The sequence below is a fragment of the Musca autumnalis genome, unplaced genomic scaffold (assembly GCF_047663935.1).
Source record: "Musca autumnalis isolate F117 unplaced genomic scaffold, ASM4766393v1 scaffold_5, whole genome shotgun sequence".
Lineage (NCBI taxonomy): Eukaryota > Metazoa > Arthropoda > Insecta > Diptera > Muscidae > Musca > Musca autumnalis.
Genome location: NW_027412088.1, coordinates 139,595,530 through 139,619,695, shown reverse-complemented (window position 1 = coordinate 139,619,695; position 24,166 = coordinate 139,595,530). Strand labels below are relative to the sequence as shown.

At 35.0% G+C, this 24,166-nt stretch overlaps 2 protein-coding genes across 4 annotated transcripts in view; one reads left to right on the top strand and one right to left on the bottom strand.

The window, feature by feature from the left end:
• The window catches only part of mam (neurogenic protein mastermind), a 586,128-nt gene that overhangs the window by 359,477 nt on the left and 202,485 nt on the right, over window positions 1-24,166 (bottom strand). The window lies entirely within an intron of this gene.
• On the top strand, window positions 1,093-24,115 carry LOC141386767 (uncharacterized). The gene is made up of 2 exons (XM_073955684.1): window positions 1,093-1,406; window positions 23,618-24,115. Exons 1-2 carry the CDS (start codon window positions 1,149-1,151, stop codon window positions 24,113-24,115), a joined length of 756 nt encoding a protein of 251 aa, XP_073811785.1. The 5' UTR covers window positions 1,093-1,148.

Sequence of the window (24,166 nt, the reverse complement as noted above, 5' to 3'; positions counted from 1 at the left end):
AAATACCTTGCGAGAAGAATGGGGAAAATTCAGATTGCATGCAACGAAAATTTAGATAAATTTTTGCGAAAAAATATCATACTAAGTACTAAACAGAAATTCTTTTTGTTTAATAAAACTTTCAGTGTGGCACTTTTCACTATGAGGTAGAAATCGAAGTTGTTTAACAAATATTTTTTTATCTAAATTTACCAGTATTTTGCTAATTTTATTTTATTAATTTTAAATTAAGACACTAATCTAAAAATATAAATAACAACAAAATAATTTTCATTAATTTACTCTTAGCAATCGCAGTTTTAATGAAAGAAACTGAAGTGGATACTGTTGACTGTAACTCACTGTGCAAATGTACGTGCACAAACAAGTTCTGTTTGATAACTTCGCAACTTGCAAGTTCTTTGAGTTATTTTTTACTGAACAATTTTGTTATCGTACAGCATTCTGTAAAAATTTGTAAAATTTTTTGGGTTATCGAACATACCTAAAGATGTAAATTGTTAAACAAAATTATTCTAATGGAAATCATTGAAACAGCTAAAAAATTGCCAACATTTCTCTATAAATATAAATAACGCTGATGTAATTTAATGTATTACCTAAGTGTACTTTCCGAATTCCAGTGATTGCATTCTTTGAGATGTAAGTAATTATGTAACTCATACAATGATTTTGCAACACACCAAAACAAAACCTCTGATACCAATTTAGATAATAGGTGTGTTCGTTTACTCAATAATTTATACAAGTCCAGTAACTTCTTATAAACGACTAAGGTCTTTTGCATTGTACTGTATAGTAAACGAACAACATCCAGTAACAATTTGTACAAATTTTGAGTAAACGAACACACCAAATGTAATCAATCATACATGTTGACTGTCTCGACTTTTGTTCATGGCATCGTTTTGTTTGATGTTGCGAATCGGTTCGAATAGAACATTCATGCGTACTCAGAAATGAACGTTTTGTTATGGTGTTATTTGTTCAATGACAAGGGATGGTTGAACATATGAATCGTTGATGATGAACATATGCATATATGAACGTTTTCACTTCCATGCCAGTTTGTTCCGAATCATTGACTGATCAAGTGTGTTCGTTCAATTAAGCGCATTTTAAATTTCTGTGAATAACTCTTTGTGTAAATGGAGGAAAATAAAGAGAGTGTAACCGAAGGTGTTGCAAGTGGAAAATACACTGTTTCAAATCAACGGAAAGGTCGAAGTTTTGTGTGGAAAATATTAGGTGATATTTTAAAATCAGATGGAACAGTCTTACCTGGCTTTCTATGCTGTCGCAGTTGTAATACAGTCGTGAGATACGACATTGGACAAATATCAAATTTAAAACGACATATCTGCTGCAGAATGCTTAAGTTTCAAATTAGCGACGAAGCAAAGGATGTAAGTAACGACAGAACACTGTCCGCCATCTATTGGTGGACAGTAACGGAGTGACATTGCACTATTAAAAAGACAATAAGTTATTTAATTTGGGGGTCGATCATCGATAACAATTATCGTTGAGTGGCGTTGCCGGTTGTCAAAATTGATCCACGTTTGGTAACTCTCAACTGAAGTTGCGAATCTCAGTTGACGAAGCGGCTGTTTTTCAGCAACCACCAATTTTCAGTTGCAGTGAAAATTTTCGAAGAAACAAGAAGTAAAATAGAAGGAAAAATAAACATTTTGTTAACAATTATTGATTCTTTGCATCATTAATTAATTTTGTGTATCAATATGGTGAAAATAACGACAAAGCAGCAGTTCGAAATATTAATTGATAAATTGAGTGAAAATCCAAACATAGCCCGAGGAGTTCGGGAGTTTTGGTGAAACCAAAGCCACAGCGGATGAAGCGTGGAGGTCCATTTCGGACAGTTTAAACAGCCATGAACCTCCAACACGAACACCTGAAGAGTGGCAGAGTCTGGATTCACTTTAAAGCAAAGTTGAAAAAGAAAATGCCTCAAAATAAAATAAACTTCAACGACAAAAAGTGAATTTATCGCCTTTGGAGGTTTGCAAATTTTTTGCAAATGAATTTGGTGACAAATACAGTAGGTTCAGTTTAAGTACAAATGACGAACATCCTCAATCTATATAGCCAACTACACCAGGGAATTTCGTTTTTGAATAAAAATGGTTTTTATTTTGCCTTTTTTCCTCCTCTGTCAACTTCGAAACGATCCAATTTTGGCACAATTTGTCCTCTATCAAGTGGACAACTTCCTTCAATACTCTCGACAATGTAGATTGAGCCATGCAATTGTTGAAATCATTGTCATGGGACTTTTGGAAACTTCCGTCCTCCAAGAATCGCAACACTGCGCATACTTTTAAAAGTGGGGGTATAGCTGTTGATCTGTAACTTACTTTGAAGTCATCCTTTAACGTTTCCACAACGTAAACTACGGCATCCTTTGGCAATCGAAAATACGCCTTAAACCTGAAATAATTTACTGATTATACAGATCTTTCCACATGATCATCAGCTTATGGGTACTTTACACGATATGTTTTTATACCCTACACCACTATGTGGGGAGGGTATTATAAGTTGGTTTTGGCCAAAAAGTTTGTAACGCATCGAAATAATGGTCGTAGACCCATACTTATATATACCAAAATGAATGTCTCGACGAGCTGAGTCGATCTGGCTATGTGTGTCCGTCCGTCAGTCCGTCCGTCCGTCCGTCTGTCCGTCTGTCCGTCTGTCCATCTAAACCTTGTAATCACGCTACAGGTCGCAATTTTGATCGGATCGTCACGAAATTTTGGATGTTGATGGGGGTCCCGGAGGGGAAGAAGCCTATTGATTTTGGTGATGGTCGGATAATATTTAGGGGTCGGAAAGGGCAAAAAACTTAGGTGGATAAAAAGACAAGGTTTTTTTTCAAAGCGAATATCTCACCTTCTATATGGGGTATACCAAAAGCAAAACCTGACAATGAAAGTAGAAAATATCACCTTTCTAATGACGTAAAGTTGGTGCTCGTAGATGATCAAACAACGAAGATATCACAATAGTAGCAAATAAAACCCCAATTTTAATTTTTGCGATTTTAATTATATTGACGAATATCACAGCTTTGGTTGCAAATTTTCCAAAAGCAAAGCCTGACTATGAAAGTAGAAGATCCCGTCTTTACAATGATGCAAACTAGGTCGGCGTAGGTAACCAAATAACGGAGATATCGCAATAGTCGGTAATACATCCCATTTTTCTATTTTTTTGAAAATCACGATACAGGTCGCAATTTTGATCGGATCGTCACGAAAATTGGAGGGTTAATGGGGATCTCACAGATGAAGAAGCTTATTGATTTTGGTGATGGTCCGATAATATTTAGAGGTCGGAATGGGCAAACACTTATTTGGAGAAAAGTCAACATTTTATTTCAAAGCCAATATCTCTGTTTCTTTAAGAGGTATATCAAAAGCAAAACCTGGCCAGGAAAGTAGAAAAAATCGCCTTTACAACGATGTAAAGTAGGTTGTCGTAGGTGGTCAAATAGCAGAGATATGGCAGTAGTCGATAATGCACCCCATTTTCCGATTTTTTTGTAATCACGCTACAGGTCGCAACTTTGATCGGATCGTCACGAAATTTTGGGGGTTAATGGGGGTCCCAAAGGGAAAGAAGCCTATTGATTTTGATGATGGTCGGATAATATTCAGGGGTCGGAATGGGCAAACACTTATTTAGAGAAAGGTCAACGTTTTATTTCAAAGCCAATATATCTGTTTCTTTAAGAGGTATATAAAAAGCAAAACCTGGCAAGGAAAGTAGAAAATATCACCTTTCCAGCTATGTAAATAAGGTTGTCGTAGGTGGTCAAATAGCAGAGATATGACAATGGTCGATAATGCATCCCATTTTCCGATTATTTTGTAATCACGCCACAGGTTGCAATTTTGATCGGATCGTCACGAAATTTTAGGGGTTAATGGGGGTCTAACAGAGGAAGAAGCCTACTGATTTTAATGATGGTCGGATAATATATAGGAGTCGGAATGAGCAAAAACTCATTTGGAGACAAATTCAAAGTTTTATTCTTTGTGAATATATTGGCTTTTAGTAGGGGTATTCCAACGGCAAAACCTGTCAATGGAAGAAGAAAATATTACCATTACATTGGCGTAAAGCAGGTTGGCGAAGGTGGTCAAACAAGGGAGATACCACAATAGTCGGTAATGCATCCAATTCTTCCATTTTTTGCAACCAAGCTACAGGTCGTAATTTTGATCGGATGGTCACGAAAGTTTGATTGCTTATGGGGGTCCCAGAGAGAAAGAGGCATATTATTTATGGTGGTAGTCGGATTATATTCCCTAAAAGAAATGTTTACCAGTGAAAACCTTATGCACAGGGGTAGTGGTGTAGGGTATCACATGGTCGGCCCCGTCCCGACTATAGCCTTTGCTCACTTGTTTACATATGAGTTGTCACTTTGCATATACATTTTATATGGGAGAAGTGACAACTCATATGCAAAATACATATCGTGTAAAGTAACCATTACAGTGCAGATGGCAATTCCAATGGATTCGACTTGTCCCTCAAATTTCTTCTAATAGATGCAATGTCATGTACATTTTCTTCATTAAAAAAATAATTCCACCGAACTTATAATTTTTTGGGACAGCAAATAAAACTTAATGATCCGAAGATTCAATGGGCAGGTTATATTCCAATCTTGGTTGTTTTCCAAATTTGCTCGAAAACTCAGCCAAAATATTAAAATATTGTCCAGAACACACAAAAGAGTTATCCAAAGCGCAATTATTTTTAAAATGTTTTTTTGACGAATAGAGGTCACAAGTTTGAAAAAACACTGATCGATAACATGTTTATCGACCACCCAGTTGAGTTGACATTAATGGTACAACATTTCGTCTCAGTCGTGCAGACAACTGACAACGCAACTCAAGTTTAGTGGCAATACAAGATAGACCCATTGGTTTTTGGCATAAAACAATGCGAAACCTAACCGCTTTTTTAACTCCCTCTATAGACTCACTAAAACTAACCCAAGAGCTCCCTTAAACTTTCTTGATTTCATTTTTTTACGCCTAACTACTTTACAAAGATTTGTTTACTTACTGTTTACTCCACCAAACCGGTTGGGATTTCTTTCTTCGCGTGTCCAATTATCATAGAAAATCAGGAGGGTATTGCTTAGGAAATCCACAGCTTCCTCGACTGTGTGAAAGCCATTGCGTCTGCACACTTTTGAATTTGAAAATATGCACCTCACCATAGACTAATGAAAAGATAGACGAAGGAATGCTCTCACCGAGTATGTTCGAATTGAGTGTGTTGAAAAAGAAACTCAAAATAAAATGCCAAAAAATACAAGTTAATATTTTGTTCTGGCAAAAGACAATTTGGGGTTAGTCTTTGATGGGAACTATATCCTCAGATAAAAATATCCAAGAAAATATTGTCATTTTTCCAAAAAAAATTGTCTTCGAACTTTTTTGAGTTTTCGGGTTTGAGTGGCTTGACCGCGGAAAAATTGAGTGATCCGACGTCTATGTCTTCATTAGTCTATGACCTCACCTTACCAAAATTCAGGTAAATTTAGATAATAAATAAAAATTGTTAAAGAACATCGATTTCTACCTCACAGTATCCACCTGGTATTATGTACTTAAAATTTTAAAGCGGTTAAGAGTTATTCTTTGGGTGAAAATACAAGCACAATACATATTGCAACAGTTGTTTCTACACATTCCGCATAAGTTTGCCAGTTGAGAGATACATAGATTTTTTGGGATTAACACCATGGCACTATAGGTAATTTGCCCTGTTTTTGAGGCAAAAAGTCGATTTTGCAACTTTTAATAATAATAATTTTTTAGTTGGCATTGAAAAAAGAACATGCCAGAATTTATTAATATGAATGACATTTTTCAAAATAGCGTCATTATCGCGGTTTAAATTGCAGTTAAAGTGAGAATTTCGAAGAAGAACTAAAAAAATATATATTGTAAGATATATTTTAATGTACTTAAAACCGCGAAAAAATAAGCCAAATATAAATATGTATATGTAAAATGGAATAGATTGGCAATTGCGAGAGGAATTTATTTCATATATAATATAGCTTAAATATTTTGGGTAGCGACCAAAAAACACAAAAAGTCAGAAATAAATATTTTATTTTTCTTAAAATCCATATAGACTTATACTGAATTGGCCGTGTTTGGCCGTGATTTTGCCATCTAGAACACATTACTGAAAGTCTTCTGCATTGGTATTACTAGGTTTCAAAACCCGATTTTGCCCGTTTTTTGATATTCATGAGATTTTATGAGGTTACTTCTCAATAAAAAAGTCTTAAAATTGTGGATGTTTGGTTTGAGGAAATAAATAATAAATGTAAAAAATATTGTTGTTTACAATTTCATTGCATGTAAAATAAGTAATGGCGACAAATTGTTCGGTATATCCGTGGTTTTCTATAAACGGTGCGGCAGTAGTAAGCTTTATTTTATCTCTCTATTACATATTAATTATTGATACGGTTTAAAGGAGTACTAAACTCGTCTGTAGTAACAATTCGTTGGAAAATCTACTCGCGGGGACAAAATATGTGTTACTTACCACCGTGATCGTTTTCATCAGTTTGTTGTGTATAAGAAAACTAATGAAAATTGCATTGGAAAAAATAGCTTTGTTCGTTATATACGTAGTTGCTTATAACCGTTGTTCCTTATATCCGAATTTATCTGTAAAAATCTTTGTTTTATCTCACTTTTACATATAAATAATTTAGAAAGTTAAAAAATCCTTTAATTCCGCTGTTATTAATTTTTGTCTCAAAAACAGGGCAAATTACCTATAGTGCATGGGACGCCGTAGAACGATTGCCGAAATAAAATAAGTTATTAATCATGCTGAAATCTCAACGGAAAAAATCAGAAATACTCAATATTACTCGATCTGCTGTTCAGGAAATCATATTAACGCATAAAACCGAAAATAGGATATGCTACAAGTCGAAAAACAGCGAGAAAACATTTTTCACTGAAAGAGGCGAAAAGTTGTTGCGTCAATAGGTGGCCGATAACACAAAACTTAGTGCACTTAACTTGCTGAGATCGCGAAAATATATCGTAACAAAAAGTGTAACCCAGAAACCATTAGTAAAAGTTTGTGTAAATATGGTCTTTATGGCATTTTTGCACCGAAAAAGCCACTCATAAATCCCAATTCGATTGGAAATCGTTCAGAAACACAAAAAAAAGATTTTCAGTTTTGGAAGACTGTAATTTTTGCAGATGAAAGCAAATTTAACCTGTTTGGGTCGGATGGACCAAGTAAGGTATGGCTTAGGGCAAATACGGCCTTGGACTCTAAACACCTCAATTCCAACTTAAAACATGAGGAGGGTCTGTTATGGTATGGAGTTGTGTGAGTGCTTCCGGTGTAGGGAATCTTGTCTTAATCGAATGAGTTGTGGATAACATGTGCTATTTAAACATTCTGAGGGACAATTTAAAATGTAGCGCTGAAAAAAAGTGATTGGGAACATTTTAATTTTTATTATGATAATGACCCTGACTGAGCACAAATCGCACATTGTCCGAGTATGATTGCTATTCAACTGTCCAAAAGTCATTCAAACACCATCCCAATCCCCGGATTTGAATTTGAAAATTTATGGAGTCTTTTGGAGACACATATAAGAAGTCATAACATCAAAGCATAGGAACCCAACAAATTTCTTGCAAAAATAATGGGGAAAATTGTAGATTTCGTGTACCGAAAATTTAGTTAAATCTATGCCAAAAAGCCATAAAGCTGTAAAGGATATCATACCAAGTACTAAACACATGAGATATCCTTTTTTTTTTATTAAAACGTTTAGTGTGGATACTTTTCGCTGTGAGGTAGAAATCGATGTTGCTTAACAATTTTTATTGTTTATCTAAATTTACCTGAGTTTTGCTAATTTTATTTTATTAATATTAAGTTAAGACACTAATGTAAAAATATAAAAAAGTATGAAATCAGTTTCATTAACTAATTCTTAGCAATCGCATTTCCAATTAATGAAAAACGCAAGTGGATACTTTTGACTGGGACTCACTGTAAATGAAAATTCAACTACAATTCATTGACATCAAAATAAGCCTTTGAAATTCTAATCCTGTGACAATCTGTACTTTTGGCACCCAACAATTTATTGTTTTGTTCGGTGTTGAAGTATCGAGAAATCAAACTGCAGGAATAAACCTTTAATTTGCACTCGTTCGCACACTTCTTCTGGGTGGGTGCAATGGGGCGGCGAAGTTGTTGTCGTCATTGCTAACTTGTCGACATACAGTTAGTCAACTATATTATTGCAAACGATAAATTTTTAAAATTTAGATGTTTAATAAGGAATTACTACAAGAAATTCTTTCAATATTGTTGGACTTTTTGTAAATATCTGTTGATTTACTTGTTAATGACAACATCAAGCCAACAAATTCAGAAATTGGTCGGAAATAACAAAAACAGCGGGCAAAAAGTGTAGGTACCTGGTTTTTGTGGTGTCAACTAAATAATTGCAAAATGAATGAATGTGCAATAAAATCGTGGGATTTTCCCCGCGATTTTTTCCATTTAAGGATTTTTTTTTTTATTTTTATGGTATGTGGACAAGTAGTTGCATAATTTTTGATCATAAATTAATTTTTGTGTGTGTAACATAGACGGTATAATCAGAAAAAGAGAAAGCCAGGTAAACGGTTTCGGAAAATATGCTACATTTGGTCTATTACAATTATAATAATGGTAAATCCAAAAGAGAAATCCTTAAAGTCACCTTTCATAAGCTGAGAAGTGTATACAACATAATATACCGCACCGAGAAAGAATCCAGGCTCAACCTGAAGACGTTACATGGCAGGCCCAAAATAGTAATCCCACGAATTGACAGGAGAATGATTGATGAAATTGACGTAGGACCCCAAAGCAGCACCAGAAAATTGTTTTTTTATTTAAAAACGATTTTGGAGTAAGTGTGTCACATGGAAAAGTCAGAAAAGTGCTACATAATAACAAGGTTTTATCACGAGTGACTAGGTAAAAACCATCGCCCTCCCAGCACAGTATATAAAAACTATTCAGACTTGTTACTGACAACTTTTCACCCCATCTTTGGTATTGGGATGACGTTATATTTTCTGATGAGACTAAAATTATGTTGTACTATCACGATGGAACTCAAAAAGTATTGCGAAAACCGCCTAAAGCCATGGAAAACAAAAAAAATAATACATACCGTAAAGTTCGGGAATCTTTCAGTTATGGTATGGGTTGTATACCAAGCAGTGACGTTGGTAACATCCAGATTTAGGAGAAAATAATGACAGAGAAGGTTTATTAAAAAATGATTTGACCAACAGCGTCAAGAAATTTAGGCCTGTTGGCTCTGAAAATTCAAACAAATCGCAATATAAGCAATACCAAGACAACGACCCTAAGCCTAAATCTAATTTATGTAGGACTTGGTTGTTATACAACTGTACCAATGTCATTGACACTCCGTTCCGAAGTCTAAATATTAACCCCGTCGAAAATTCATGGGTACACCGGAAGAAAAAAAGTCGGGAATAGGTCGCCCACTAATCTAAGGGACTAAATAAAATGCATTAAATACGATTGACAACAAATGCCATTGGAATATGACATTCCGAAACTTTTTTATTAAATTCAGAGTCGTTTACGAGCTGTTATTGATGTCCAAGGTGGGTATACGAAATATTAGAACCAACTTTTCCAAAAATACCGCGAAAGTTTGAAAAATTGTGAATTTTGCAATTCTTTAGTTGACAGTACAAATAATGAGTTATTCTCATTTTTGTCAATTTTAAGAAAATTTTTAGTGAAATTTTGGTACTTTTTTGTTTTATTTTATTAAAAAACATGTGTAAGAATTGTTCTGTTAACAAAAATATTAATAATGATATTTATTTATACTAATAAAATGGTGTTTTATTTATAATTTTGTAATAATTTTGGTTTTGCAATTATTAAGTTGACTAACTGTATGTACAAATAACTGTAGACCACTTCCATCCCCACTTATCGACAATAACCAAATCAATCTAAACCATTTGCAGCATAATTACAATGTAATAATAAAATATAAACAAGGACCCCAACATACAGATTTGTTTGGGGTTCAGTAGGGTTTACAATTGAAACGAAAAAACCACTCATTCTCCCAACAATATTCCTTTTGTGAATCGACCCCAAATAAAGCACCCACAAAACGACACCAATTGTGGGTTGGAACACACAACACATGGGCATTTCTATCAAAAAGTGTTCACAAAATTCATTTATGTTTTAAATGATGAAGGGGGTCGTAGAAAGCGGTTTGGCAAGGGAGGTGAATAACCACTACATCATATGGCGTTGTTTGAAAAAAAAATCAAAACAAAAGCATTCCCCCATACCATTGATGCTCAGAAAAGTTGGTGTATTAGTAGTGGTAAGACACTCTTTCCATTGCTAAACAATGACAAATCAAAAATAAAAAGAGAATACGTGTGGTTTGTTTCCACTTTTGTGTAAGAGGGCGAGCATCGCTGCCCCATACTCAAACCATTTTAATACACAACAACAAACTTTTTTTGCACACTTCTCGTTCTCTCTCTTGGTTAGTTTTTTATCAAAATTTCACTCTCAAGTTCTCTCTCGTCTCTTTGTTTTGAATGCCAATGCTCCATTTTATTATTTCTGTGTATGTATTTCTGGTGGGCATCCTATGCCAGTGCTGCTACAGTGCTTCATAATAGTTGGTCGAAAACTATACTGAAATTTCTGAGAGCCTAATGAAATGCTTGCTCGTGTTCAGACGCGAATTTTACGTGATGGTCGCACGTAAGATACCCGTTGCTAAACGGTGTCGCTCACTCACTCACTGGTGGGGCTGGCTGGTTGGTTAGCTGTGCTTCTTACACGGGATTAATGTGGCTGACGATATGCGCTCGTCAAGCGCGCACCCAGCACAACACCGTGCCATCAATGTCATCAGTGCTAGTTGTTGTTGGCTACCGCCAGATGACGACAACAGACAGAGTCTTTTCTGACTATGGCTACTTAATGGCAGAAAATATTTCTGGTGGATTATGCGCTTTTACGTGTTAAATTGTATAAATTGTGCTCACAAGTACCCCCTAAATACCACCAACAAACCACATGTACAAAACACATGTTTGTTTTGTTTGTCCGGCTCTGCTGTTCAGCGTCCTCACACAACACTACACCTGATACACCAAACATAGGCAGCGCAGCAACAACAGCAGCTGGCCGGTCGCATCATCCATCCAATTGTGTCGTCACCAACAACAAACAACAACAGTTGGAGAATTTTTGCTGTTCCGAGGATGGTAGAAGAAGAAATTTCGAGAGAGATATCGAGAAAAACATGAGTGAGAGAGTTTTATTATTTTCCTCCGAAATGTGTTTTGTTTTTTTAGTTGTTTGGGGGCTTGTGGAGTATCAACATAAAACATTATTAGTTGAGGATTTTGTTTGTTTTGAGAGAATGCAAATTCGCAATAATTTGTTGTTGTTAGTGAGAATTTTGTCTCCAGGAAAAATCTGCTTAGAAAGAAAAAAAAATTGGAAATAATTCCACAAATTCAATGTTTGGCTGGAAGAAAAATGGCACTATAAGACTTTGTTTGGACCCAAGACATTTAAATAAAGCAATAATGAGACCACAGCATCCATTTCCCAATATAGAGGAATGTAAAGCAAAACTTAGTGGAGCAAACATTTTTTCAGCGCTAGATGCCAAAAGTGGTTTCTGGATGGTGCCATTAGATTTGCATTTAATACACCTTTTGGACGTTATTGTTTCCTAAGATTACCTTTCGGTATTAATGCGGCCCCCGAAATATTTCATGCCGAAATGGTAAGACTATTTGGTGACATTCCCGGGTTGGTAATATATATTGACGATTTTTTAATTTATTCATCAAATGTAGAAGAACATTTAAGAACTTTAGAGATGGTGTTAGAAAGAGCTAGGAAAGTGGGACTTAGATTTAATGAATCAAAATGCAAATTTTTAAAATAAAGTTTTTGGGTCATATTTTTGATAATACAGGTGTCCGAGCCGATGACGAAAAGATTAGAGCAATAGTTAGTATGCCAAGGCCAGAAAATGTTAAAGATTTGCAGAGATTTTTGGGTATGATTAATTACATGGGTTCCGTCATAGAAAATCTTTCGTTGAAGAACAAGCATCTTAGGGAACTTTTACGAAATGACGTCTTATGGCATTGGTCAGCTCATCATGAAAAAGAGTTTAACGATTTAAAAAACGAGATTACGAAAGCTCCAGTCCTTACTTATTTTAATCCCAAGAAAGATTTGGTGTTATCGGTGGATGCTTCGAAATCAGCATTACAGGGACGTACGCAGGGGGGGGGGGGGAGTGCACTGGGGGCCCGTGCCCCCCCCCCCCCCCGAAATGTTTTGGTCGACTACAATTTTTGAGCTACTTTAACAAATTATTACGATTTTTTCTCTAAAATAATTTTTGTTTTTAAAATTTCAAATGAAAACTTATATTGTTCTGAAGGTTCTGTACTGAAAATGTACTTTGTCATCAAGTTGTCTAAGAAATATTTAAATTTTTTTTGTTTGAATACTCTTTTTAGAGATACTTCCAGTAAAACTGAATTCCTTCTTTATGCCATGCCAGTGTTTTGGAATTCTATAATGAATATAAAGGTCTTGAGGCTTTAAACTCATTTTGTATTCAAAACATTTACAAATTCAGTATTGTGCGGATTAGAAGTACATAAAATGAAATGTCTATTGGACAATATGTACGACATATCAAGGGTTTTCCGTGGAGTATATCTCGAAAAGCAGTTAGAAAATTTTTTTACTGCCTTAATCAAAATTTTGTATTCCTAGTTTATATTAACTTGTTGCTAAACAGTGGGATAAAATAATGTAGAAAAATGTATTGTTGTGCATTATAAAATTGTAGCAGGTTTTTGGTGAGATTATTTAAAATAGTTTCCAACTTCCAGTTTCAAATAAAACACCAAAGTTTTCTACATAAACGTTATAAAAGTTATTTATTGATAAAACATCTTACATGTGTGACAATTATTTCCACATGCCTCAAACATGAATACAAGTGACTGCTATCGCTTTCGCCAAGTATTCTATGTTATTAGCTTTGGAAGAAAAAGTCAACCGGCCACACTATCGTGTTTCCAAGAAGACTTAGTTCTTACCGTATGGATTGTCTATAAGAGAATCAAGGCTCTTTGTAAATCAGCATTGCTCTTTTATAGAGATCCAAACAAAGCTTTTAACTAATAATCACTCAATAAAATACATTATGACTCAATAATTCAGCAATCAAAACAAAAGCTCTTTACGTTAAGATATTAAAGGATAAAAGAGACAACAAACAAAAGCACAAACATAACACTCAATCAGTGATCGAACCCCACTCAATAACTGTTACATTGTAATACTTCGGCTGTTCGATCACTCAATGTGTTTTGAATTTTCGTTACAAGCATTAAAAGATCGTACAACTGATGTGGATAGAAAACTAATAAACAATGTTGCACAGTGAAACAAATCATTGTAACAAAGTTTAACGATAGTTTAAAATGAAACAATAATGAAAATAGTAAAGCTTATGATCATTAACGAAATGATAATTAAGTAATAATGATAATTTGAATAAAATAATATAACGTCGCGCTACAAAATGATAATATCTGCTATAAATAGCGTGCCCATCTAAATTTTTTCCTGTCAGTAACAAATTTGTAGCTGAAAACAACCGTAAACGAAATTAATGCTCAAACTTTCGTTATATGGTATTGTATTAAAATCTACTGTTATTTGTATTGTATATTACGGTGCTCTTGAGCCAGCTTTAAATGAAAGAAGCTTAGATGAGAAAATCGAAAAACAAAAAATTGCATTTTTAGGGTTTTTTAGTTTTTGACGGTTTTGCTGGGAAACCACAAGCCCCATCAAAATGGAACTAAAGAAAATGTTGTACCAGTGAAAATTATCTACAATATTGTTCTTATATGATATTTTCGTAGTTTTTACCAGTTCTGAGATATAGAAGTTCAAATTTGGACAACTCACTGACTGTATCGTCGCCTTATAAAACAATGTCAGGACTACAATTTCCCAACTTAAACTTATATATCTCAAAAATTGTACAACCGAGTAAAAAAAATACGAATCCCAATCTTGTAAAGATTTTTCACAGCTACACGATTTTCTGTAGTCCCATTTCGACAAGACTTACTGTTTTGAAACAAATCGTGAAAACCTAACAAAAAAATCCTAAAAATGGAACGTGGATCTATTTTCACCACTTTTTGCATGGAAGTTCTCCCAACAAAATGATTTCCAAAATCCATATTACTGACGATATTTTTAAAAACTATGCTAATAGCCTCGAAAATAGAAAAAATGTTTCGAAAGCTATTCGCTGCGGGATTTAGAACCCAAAATGGCAAAATAAGAGCTAATGTGGTTGAAAATTCTGGGATACACCAAAACGTACATCTATATGGGCAATATTAATTTGAAAGATTTTTTAGTTATTGCTTCATTTCTGTTGGAGAATTTGTAAGGAGACTATGCCGAACGTGGTCTGATATGGTTCATCCAAGGACTAATATACTATAATCAGTTCCAAATTTCAATCTTGTATCTAAAATATTGTGATCTCTCTCTCTCTCTTTTGAATGTATATTCTTTGTGGCAATATTGAATATACATAAAATCAATTAAAACCCCTTTAAAATAGGTTTACGTAACGATACACAACATTTTTAATTTTCATGATTTTTTGTCAAGTTGGGCCCCCCCCGAAATGAAATCCTGCGTACGTCCCTGCAGCATTAGGTGCTACAATTTTGCAGGAAAGAAGACCAATTGCATATGCATCGGCATCTTTAACTGATTGCCAGCAAAATTATGCACAAATTGAAAAAGAGTTGTTCGCTATTTTATTTGGATGTACAAAGTTTCATCAATACATTTATGGGAATAAGGTAATAGTGGAAACAGATCATAAGCCCTTAGTCACATTATTTGATAAACCACTATTTAAAATTCCAGCAAGACTTCAACGTTTTATGCTGCGTTTACAATGCTATAATCTCGTAGTTAGATATAAACCAGGAAGGGAATTGAAAATAGCGGATACACTATCAAGAGCTCCCCTAAGAGATGTGGCCATGGCAGAACTTGATGAGGAAATATCACTTCACTGCAATTTTATATATTCTTCTCTAGAGAGTTCATTCGCAGACATGGATGTAGTGAAGGAAGAAAGTAAAAAGGACGAAACATTTTTAAAATTATTTAAATATGTTAAGGAAGGATGGCCTAAGAGTAGAACAAATTTGGACCAAGATGTTATGCCTTACTTTAAGATAAGGGATGAACTAACAATTCGGAATGACATTTTATTAAAAGGCAATCAGGTTGTGATCCCAAAGAATATGCGAAAAAAAGTATTGCAGGGGATTCATGAAGGACATATGGGAGTATCAAGGTGTCAAAATCTTGCGCGCCAGACTGTATATTGGCCCAATATGAATAGTGAAATAGAAAATCTTGTATCAAATTGTGAGGTGTGTTTGAAATACAAAAAATCGAATACTAGACCAGAGATTTTGCCACACGAAATTGTAGATGTCCCATGGTACAAAGTGGGATGCGATCTTTTTGAATACAAGAATAAAATGTATATACTTGTTGTCGATTATTATTCAAAGTATATTGAAGTTGAATACCTAAATAATGGTTATAACAGTAGGAACGTGATTAGTAAGTTAAAATCAATATTTGCACGGCATGGGATACCTAACATATTTATGTCTGACAATGGTCCGCCTTTTAGTTCAAAGGAATTTAAAATTTTTTGTCGCGACTGGGAAATTGAACATATTACGTCAAGTCCATTTTTACCAAGGTCAAATGGGTTAGCAGAACGGTCTGTGCAGACAGTAAAGAAAATGTTATTGAAATCGTCCGAGAGTAATTCTGATCCCTATGTGGCTTTATTGCACTATAGAACAACGCCAAAAGGTAATATGCCTAGTCCTTCTGAATTGCTTATGTCTAGATCCTTACGCACTAAAGTTCCATCAATGTTAGTCCATCACGAACCAAAAGTAGTTGACAAAAATTAGTATAGGGCAAAGCTAGAGACGAACTTAAAGAAAACATCAGAGTACTACAATAAAAAGTCCAAGGTCTTGAAGCCAGTTGGTGACGGCGATAAGGTCATGTTTAAGAAAACACCATCCAGCTATTGGCAACCTGGGGAAATTATAGAAACATGCAAAGAGCCAAGGTCTTTTGTAGTTTTAGATGAGAATGGTTCAATGTATAGGAGAAGCCAAGAGCACATAACAAAGAGAGCTTCTGAAGAACCGAAAGAGCAAATAAATGTATGTAATGATACATCAGAAATTAACGAGGTAGATAATCTTATTCATAGTGATATTAATAGGGATGAAGTTCCATTGGAAAATAACCACAGCAAAGAAAATAAGGAAACTTATGTAACGAAAAGAGGTAGAGAGGCTAGGAAGCCAAAAAGGTTTGCTGAAGAATAATTATTTTTATCATTAATATTAAATATAATGTACTTGTTTGTTTGTGTGTAAAAGGGAGATGTTGTATATGTTAATATGTGTAAGAGTATATGTAATGCATAAGCATTACATATACTCACAACAATTACTACTTTAGTCTTAAATCTTTTAATGTAATTTTATAATCAAAGTAAAATTTGCTATTTTGTATAATGTCAATCAATATTGAAAATAAATGTATTCATTCTGTTGTACACACTTATTGAAATTAGACGTTCTAATTTAACAGTCCCGCGGGTGACGTAGGGGATGGAAGATACCAAGCAACGGTCCTGACCGGTTTTAACATGGCAAAGCCCAGGATTTATCTTCGTCCCTCTTTCATCTCAAGTGGACACTGACCTCCCCGTGGTGTCACCTGGGGAACTGCCTTTAACACCCATTAAAGGTAGTGAGCTAACATGTGCCGCGCGTTCACCCATAAGAACGTTAAAACCTTGGGTTTGGGCGTCGGGTTAGTAACCCTCCCCTAGAAAAAACAGCCTACTATGAAAAAACGAAAGAAAAGAAAAACAAACCCATCGAACAGCAGCGAAGACGACGAAGATACCACAGTCCCAATCCCAGAAGATGGTATTGAATGTATACCGCCCAGCCAAGATGAGGTAAAGACAGAAATAAATCGGCTGAAGAATAATAAGGCAGCAGAGGCCGATGGCTTACCAGCCGAGCTGTTCAAAACCGGAGGCGACACGCTGATAAGGTGTATTCATCAGCTCGTTAGCACCATCTGGCAGGAAGAACGAATACCCGACGATTGGAACCTGAGTATCCTGTGCCCCGTCCACAAGAAGGGAGATAAGACTGTATGCTCTAACTATAGGGGCATAAGTCTACTCCCTATTGCCTACAAGATCGTGTCAGGGATATTGTGCGAACGACTAAAGCCAATGGTCAACGAAATAATTGGACCATACCAATGTGGCTTTAGACCTGGCAAGTCCACCATTGACCAGATATTTAACATGCGGCAAATCCTGGAGAAGACCCAAGGGATGCAGATCGACACCTACCACCAATTTGTAGATTATAAAGCAGCCTTCGACAGCCCGCTGCGTTCAAAGGTATTCCAAGCCATGTCTGAATTTGGTATCCCCGCAAAGCTCATCCGGCTTTGGAAAAGTGACTTTAACTGACACGAGGTCCTCACTTAAAATAGGAAAGAACCTCTCCGAAGAGTTTGGTACCAAAAGAAGTTTCAGACAAGGAGACAGCCTTTCGTGTGACCTCTTCAACATCCTGCTAGAAAAGGGTTTACGAGAGGCAAACGTCAAAAGAAGTGGCACAATACACCAATAGTCACATGTTACTTGCTTATGCAGATGATATAGACATCATGGGTCGATCAGTAAAAGAATCTGCTAAAGTGGGTCTGGCGGTAAACGGTGAGAAGACCAAGTTGATGGTGTCGACGCGCAATGCGTCCATTGAGCTCGGACCGACTGTGGAAGTTGGTTCCTATAATATTGAGGTAGTAAAAGACTTCGTCTACCTCGGCACCTCCGTAAACACAACAAACGACATCAGTTGTGAAATAAAAAGAAGAATTGTATTGGCCAACAGATGCTACTTTGGTTTAAGTAAGCAGTTTAAAAACAAAGCCACATCTCGTCAAACAAAAATAACGCTCTAAAAACACTGATACTACCCGTGCTGATGTATGGCTCCGAAGCCTGGGTACTTGCGCAAGCAGACATGGCAGTGCTTGGTGTGTTTGAGAGAAAAATTTTTCGAAAGATCTACGGACCAATCTGCGTTGACGGTGAATATCGACGTCGCATGAACCACGAGCTGTATCTGCTATACAACGACATCAATATTGTTAAACGTATCGAGATGCAGCGATTGCGTTGGCTAGGCCATATCATAAGAATGAGCGATGATGAACCCGCTAAAAAGACGTATAATTACGGACCGCTTGGCGGTGCACGCAGAATTGGCAGGCCAAGGAATAGATGGCGCAAACAAGTGGATGATGAGATGAAAAGGCGCGGTATTCCAGAGTGCGAAGCAACAAATAGAGAGAAATGGAGATCTTTTCTTAGTTCGGCCTATAGAACAAACGTTCTGTAATGGGCCAGCTAAGTAAGATCCAAGTCCCGCATTAGGGAAGGATTAAGAATCGATAATCTCAGAAAGCAGATTAAAACAAGTGCAATAGAGATATACCCTCGGAATTAAGACTATGGGACAGCATACAAAAATTACCGAAAGAAAATTAGTTAGGTAGTTAGAGCTGAACTGGGAAAATCTCAACGGTAAATAGCAGAAATACTCAATATTACTCGACCTGCTGTTTAAAAAAAAAAGAAAACCGCGAGAACAAAATATTCACAGAAAGAGACGAAAAGTTGTTGGTTCGACGTGTGACCGATGTTTCAACACCCTTTGTTGCTTTTCAAGCCCAAACATTTTAATGTGTTTTACATTGAAATTTATGCTCCCTTGCTCTCAGTAAGCGTCCACTGGTGCATGTGTTTGTTTTTTTTTTGTGGCTTTTGGGTTTTTATTTGTTTGCACCCAAACATATAATTTGATTGCACCAAACGTATACATAGTTGTTTGCAGGACCCAAACATATGTTATGTTTGGGACTCCTCCGTGGAGTATTGTTGTTTGGGCTTAAAAAGCAACAAAGTGTGTTGAAACTTTTGTTTTTATAAAAGCAGACATGATGGAGACATTATCAACAATGTTTCTAAAAACTATTTTTAAAGAAAAGTGCAAACAATTTTCTTCTCCGTTATACTAAAATTTTACCGGAAAAAATGGGCAATTTTAATTGACAGGACTTTCCAAATATCATTAAATTGTTTTTACGTACTAGACTGGTTTTAACTCAAAGGGAAAAAAATCGATGTCGGATTTTTTTATGCGGCAACCTCCTAAAATGTTTAGTTTTGTTAAAAATTAAGATTGCCAAAGTTTGAGCTCAATCGGAATATGTTACACGTGCCACTCGGGCCTCGAAGTTTCCATGGGCCCTTTATATAGCTAATATTAAAATCTGACCCGATTTTCAAATTTTTTTGTAGGATTACTTGTTTAGCCACTACAAATAACTGGTAAACTGTTTTCATCGATTGGACAATAAATGTGGTAAGTAGAGTGATTTTGTGAAAATTCGCCTTTGGTCGCATACAAATTCGCCTTTGGCCCCATACAAATTTTAAAGAAATCGCTCTACTCATTTATTGTCCAAACGATGAAAACAGTTTACCAGTTCTTTGTAGTGACTAAACAAAAAAATATTGAAAATCGGGCCAGATTTTAATATTAGCTATATAAAGGGCCAATGGAAACTTTGAGGTCCCAGTGGCACGTGTTAACATATTCCGATTGAGCTCAAACTTTGGCAATCTTAATTTTTAACAAAACTAAAAATTTTAGGAGGGTGCCGCATAAAAAAATCCGACATCGATTTTTTAAAACCACTCTAGTACGTACTCTAGAGTCTAGACTCTAGACATAACCAATTACGTCAGGAACATCATTTTTTCTATCGGAACAAATAACAGCCCTACTGAAAATAAAAAGGAACCAATTATTCCACCGTTTCGATTACTAAAAAATCGAAAATTTTGGACATTAATCGATTTTTTTGCTGCATCATTTTCAATGCTCAATTTAACAATGTCCATTTTTTTGTCTAACGGTAATGTAAACGGAATATACACATATGTATATAGTGCCATCTTAAAGACAACTTTTCAGCCTACAAAATTGTTTTTTGAATTGATGAAAACTCCCAAGTCTTTTCCAAGTTATCAACGTTTAAATTTTTTATTTCAGGTTGCATCATTTTCAGTGACAGTCCCTGTACTTAAATTCTTGATCAGTCATGGCACAATTACCAAGGTAGTGGTATCCAGCTGTTTGAATATGAAATGTCAGATCTCTCTATAAAAAAATATTTTTGTTGTAATTTCCCCAACAACATAAATAATGTTTTGAAATAACATATTACAAATATGTCGATGCCACTACCTGGTCGATATGCCTTGTGATCAATATAAAATTCTAAGTCGATTTATGTCTGTCCGTTGAAATTAAAGATAGAGCTTTATAAATTAGTGCAGAACTTTACCTAGAACCTAGAATGTTTGATATTGAAATAAGCTATATCGGTGCACGTTTGGATGTAGCCCCATAGAACGGCTGCTCCCGATTTTTGGGTATTTTGAAGACTTTAGCCTCATTGTCATACCGAAATACACTGCACCCCGGTTAACTACCTTTCATAAAATTCCAAAAAATTGGGGTAGTTATGCGGGAAAGGCAGTTACGAAAATCTCGCATATCTACCTCATGTGGGTAGTTACAAAAATCTCATCTCAACCTTACAAAAAATGACAACAATTAGAAAACAATAAGTCAAAAAATAAAACCAAGTCTAAGAGTATAATGTAAGTTATATTATATAATCAATAAGAAATTTATTCATCTGTGATCATAACACCATAATATAACACTGGACATTTTCATCACAATTCACGTAGTCATCGAAATCGATTGTCTCAGAAATATACCATTACGGGTAATAAACTTAGAAAAGTATTAATAAATGTTCTTTTTGGGAAAATATTTGACTGGTAAATATCCGAATTGGGTACTTATAGAAAAGTAATTAACCGGGACAGTTTGAACTCATATTAAAAAATTTTGGGGATTTAGATTGTGAGGCAATTAAACGGGAAAGGCAGTGAAGTGTATCCCAAATTTGGTATTTAGTCTGTGTTTGAGATACTTCCCCCCAGAAATTGGGCAAAACTGGTCCACGAACAATTCTTTTCTGAATGTGAACTCTGTTCGAGTTCTGTATGTGAAACAAAAAATATATATTTAACATATGTTGAAGCGCATGTTTAGTGTATTGTAACACGCGAACTGTTGTACATCAACACAAACTCTGAACTGTTTTAGCACGACTCACCGAGGGATTTTTTAATTTGTGCGGAAGCTGTGACCTCATTAATGTAAAAAATAGGGGAAAATGTGCTGAAGCAAACACGTTTTTGCTTGTTATTATTGTCCAATTATTAGCTTTAGAACACAATGCGCAGCTTAAGGCTCAAAGAGAAAGTTAAAGAATACGCTTCAGACATTAAGCCTCCTACGTATCATTTTTTGGAATTTTCACTTTAGCCGCGTCAAAAGGATGCTGACATTTTGAAGCAAAAAAAAAAAAACAGGTGGTTTTGGAATAGGATCGCAGCAATCTCCGCTCAAAGTCAAAAATATTTGCAAATAAGTACAATTTTGTAATAAATTTGATTTTTCGCAAATCTACTGAAACATTTTAGGAGTATTATGACATCATCGTATAGTGTACAAATTCAGTTAACATTAATAAGATATAACAGTTTATTATATCAAGCTACGATTATTTTAGGATTTTTTCTAAATATTAAAATTAAAACGGTCATATATTTTGTGCGCAACGGTCAAGGATATTAACAAAAATATGTACATTAGGGCTATAACCAAAAAAATACCACCACATAGCCGTGTAGAGCATGGAAAACTATTATGAAATATGGTGTCAATTTTACTCTATCGCGAAAAAAGTTTCCGCACCAAATGCATGCAAGTTCAGAAATGCATTTTTTAATTTTATATGTTATAACAACATGTTTGCTTTTCATTAAAATTTTTATTTTTTTGTAATCTAATTTAAAATCATTATCAAAGCGTTCTGGACCAATTTGATCTCAAATCGCGCCATTTCGGAGCATATTAGGAACTTTTGACACTATTGCAAATTTTGGTTTTTCTTTATAAACTCCTGAATTTTATGTTAATATTTTTTGTACCTATCGGACAAGAGAATTTGGGGTCATTTGCAACGAATTCGCGAAAGTTACAGGCTGTTTTTGTTGACCTTGCCTGTGAGAATTTTATTTGTTTTCTACAAAAATACAACACCAGTACCAAGTGGGGAATTTTGTCCTAATAATGAAAACGCGTTTCTAAGATCGATTCGATGAAAATAGTTTCAGCACCGACCGCAATTACTAAAACCCTTTTGGTATTTTTTCTACTTAAAATTTCAAATTTGCTTTGTTTGAATAAATATTTATAGACAAAAATACATTTCTCACAGGCAAAGTCATTAAAAACGGTCTGTAACTTTCGCGAATTTGTTGCAAATGACACCATATTCTCTTGTCCGATAGGTACAAAAAATATAAACATAAAATTCACGAGTTTTTAAAGAAAAACCAAAAATTGCAATAGTGTCAAAAGTTCCTAATATGCTCCGAAATGGCGGATTTGAGAACAAATTGGTCCAGAACGCTTTGATAATGATTTTTAATTAGATTACAAAAAAATAAAAATTTTAATGAAAAGCAAACATGTTGTTATAACAGATAAAATTAAAAAATGCATTACTGAACTTCAATGCATTTGGTGCGGAAACTTTTTTCGCGATAGAGAAAAAATTACACCTTATTTTATAATAGTTTTTCATGCTCTACACGGCTATGTGGTGGTATTTTCGATATCTGCAAAAAAGTGCGAAAAGTTATATCCCTAATGTACATATATTTGGAATGACTTTTTTTTGGTATCTATGTACCAAAAATCGTTGATTTTTTCTAAAAATCAATTTTTACAAATTTTTGTCCATATACATACATATGTATGTATAAATATAAATAAATATGTATATAGTAAAAGAAACCAAACAAGGGTAATAATTATCTCTAAATATGACCTACGGCATACTCCCTTATTTGAATAGAATCACCTATTGCAATAAATAAAATAAAAACCGTCAGACGTCGTTCAAAGACAGTGACTCCAATGACTAACAAAAGTAGCATATGACAAACAATCAATTAATAAATGATTTAATGTTTTACGTTTTCATATTCCTTAAAAAAGACTGTCAAAACCTAAAATCATGTTTTATCCTCCTTTTCTTACAGCATTCCTCCTTATTAAAATCACCAACAAGGTCCGAAGATTCCGAACCCATTGTAATAAATGCTGCCAAAAAACCAAAATATAGTACACCATCTGCCTCAGACATTCCATCACCAAAACCACAATCCAGGCCAGAAACGCATACCCCCAGATTAGATACACCTAGCAGACAAGAAACCTATATTAGCGCAGAACCACGGACCAGCAGGCAAGATCCCCTGCACCATGTGGAGAAAACCGTTGTAAATAATTCCGGCAATCGAGACGAATGTGATGTCTTTGCCGAAGGATGGGCCATAATGTATCGTAAACTAACTGTAGAACAGAGAATTTATGCTAAACGTCTAATCGATGATACCCTAATGCATGCCCAATTGGGGCAGTTGGCAATATCGTCCAGTATTAACTTGGATCCAATTTCTTCAAATCGTTTTGGGGGCAAACGACAAGTGAAAGTCCAGGCATACAGTAATGACAAAGATAATTTTTCTGATACTTGAAAACATTTGATGTTTAAAAATAATAAAATTGTTTTTTATCATTGTTTAAAA

Bases quoted from the DNA above. Each gene is read 5' to 3' on its own strand.
- LOC141386767 (XM_073955684.1), top strand. From the start codon at position 1,149: ATGGAGGAAAATAAAGAGAGTGTAACCGAAGGTGTTGCAAGTGGAAAA. The intron at 1,407-23,617 runs GTAAGTAACGAC...CTTTTCTTACAG, and splicing joins TTAGCGACGAAGCAAAGGAT to CATTCCTCCTTATTAAAATC.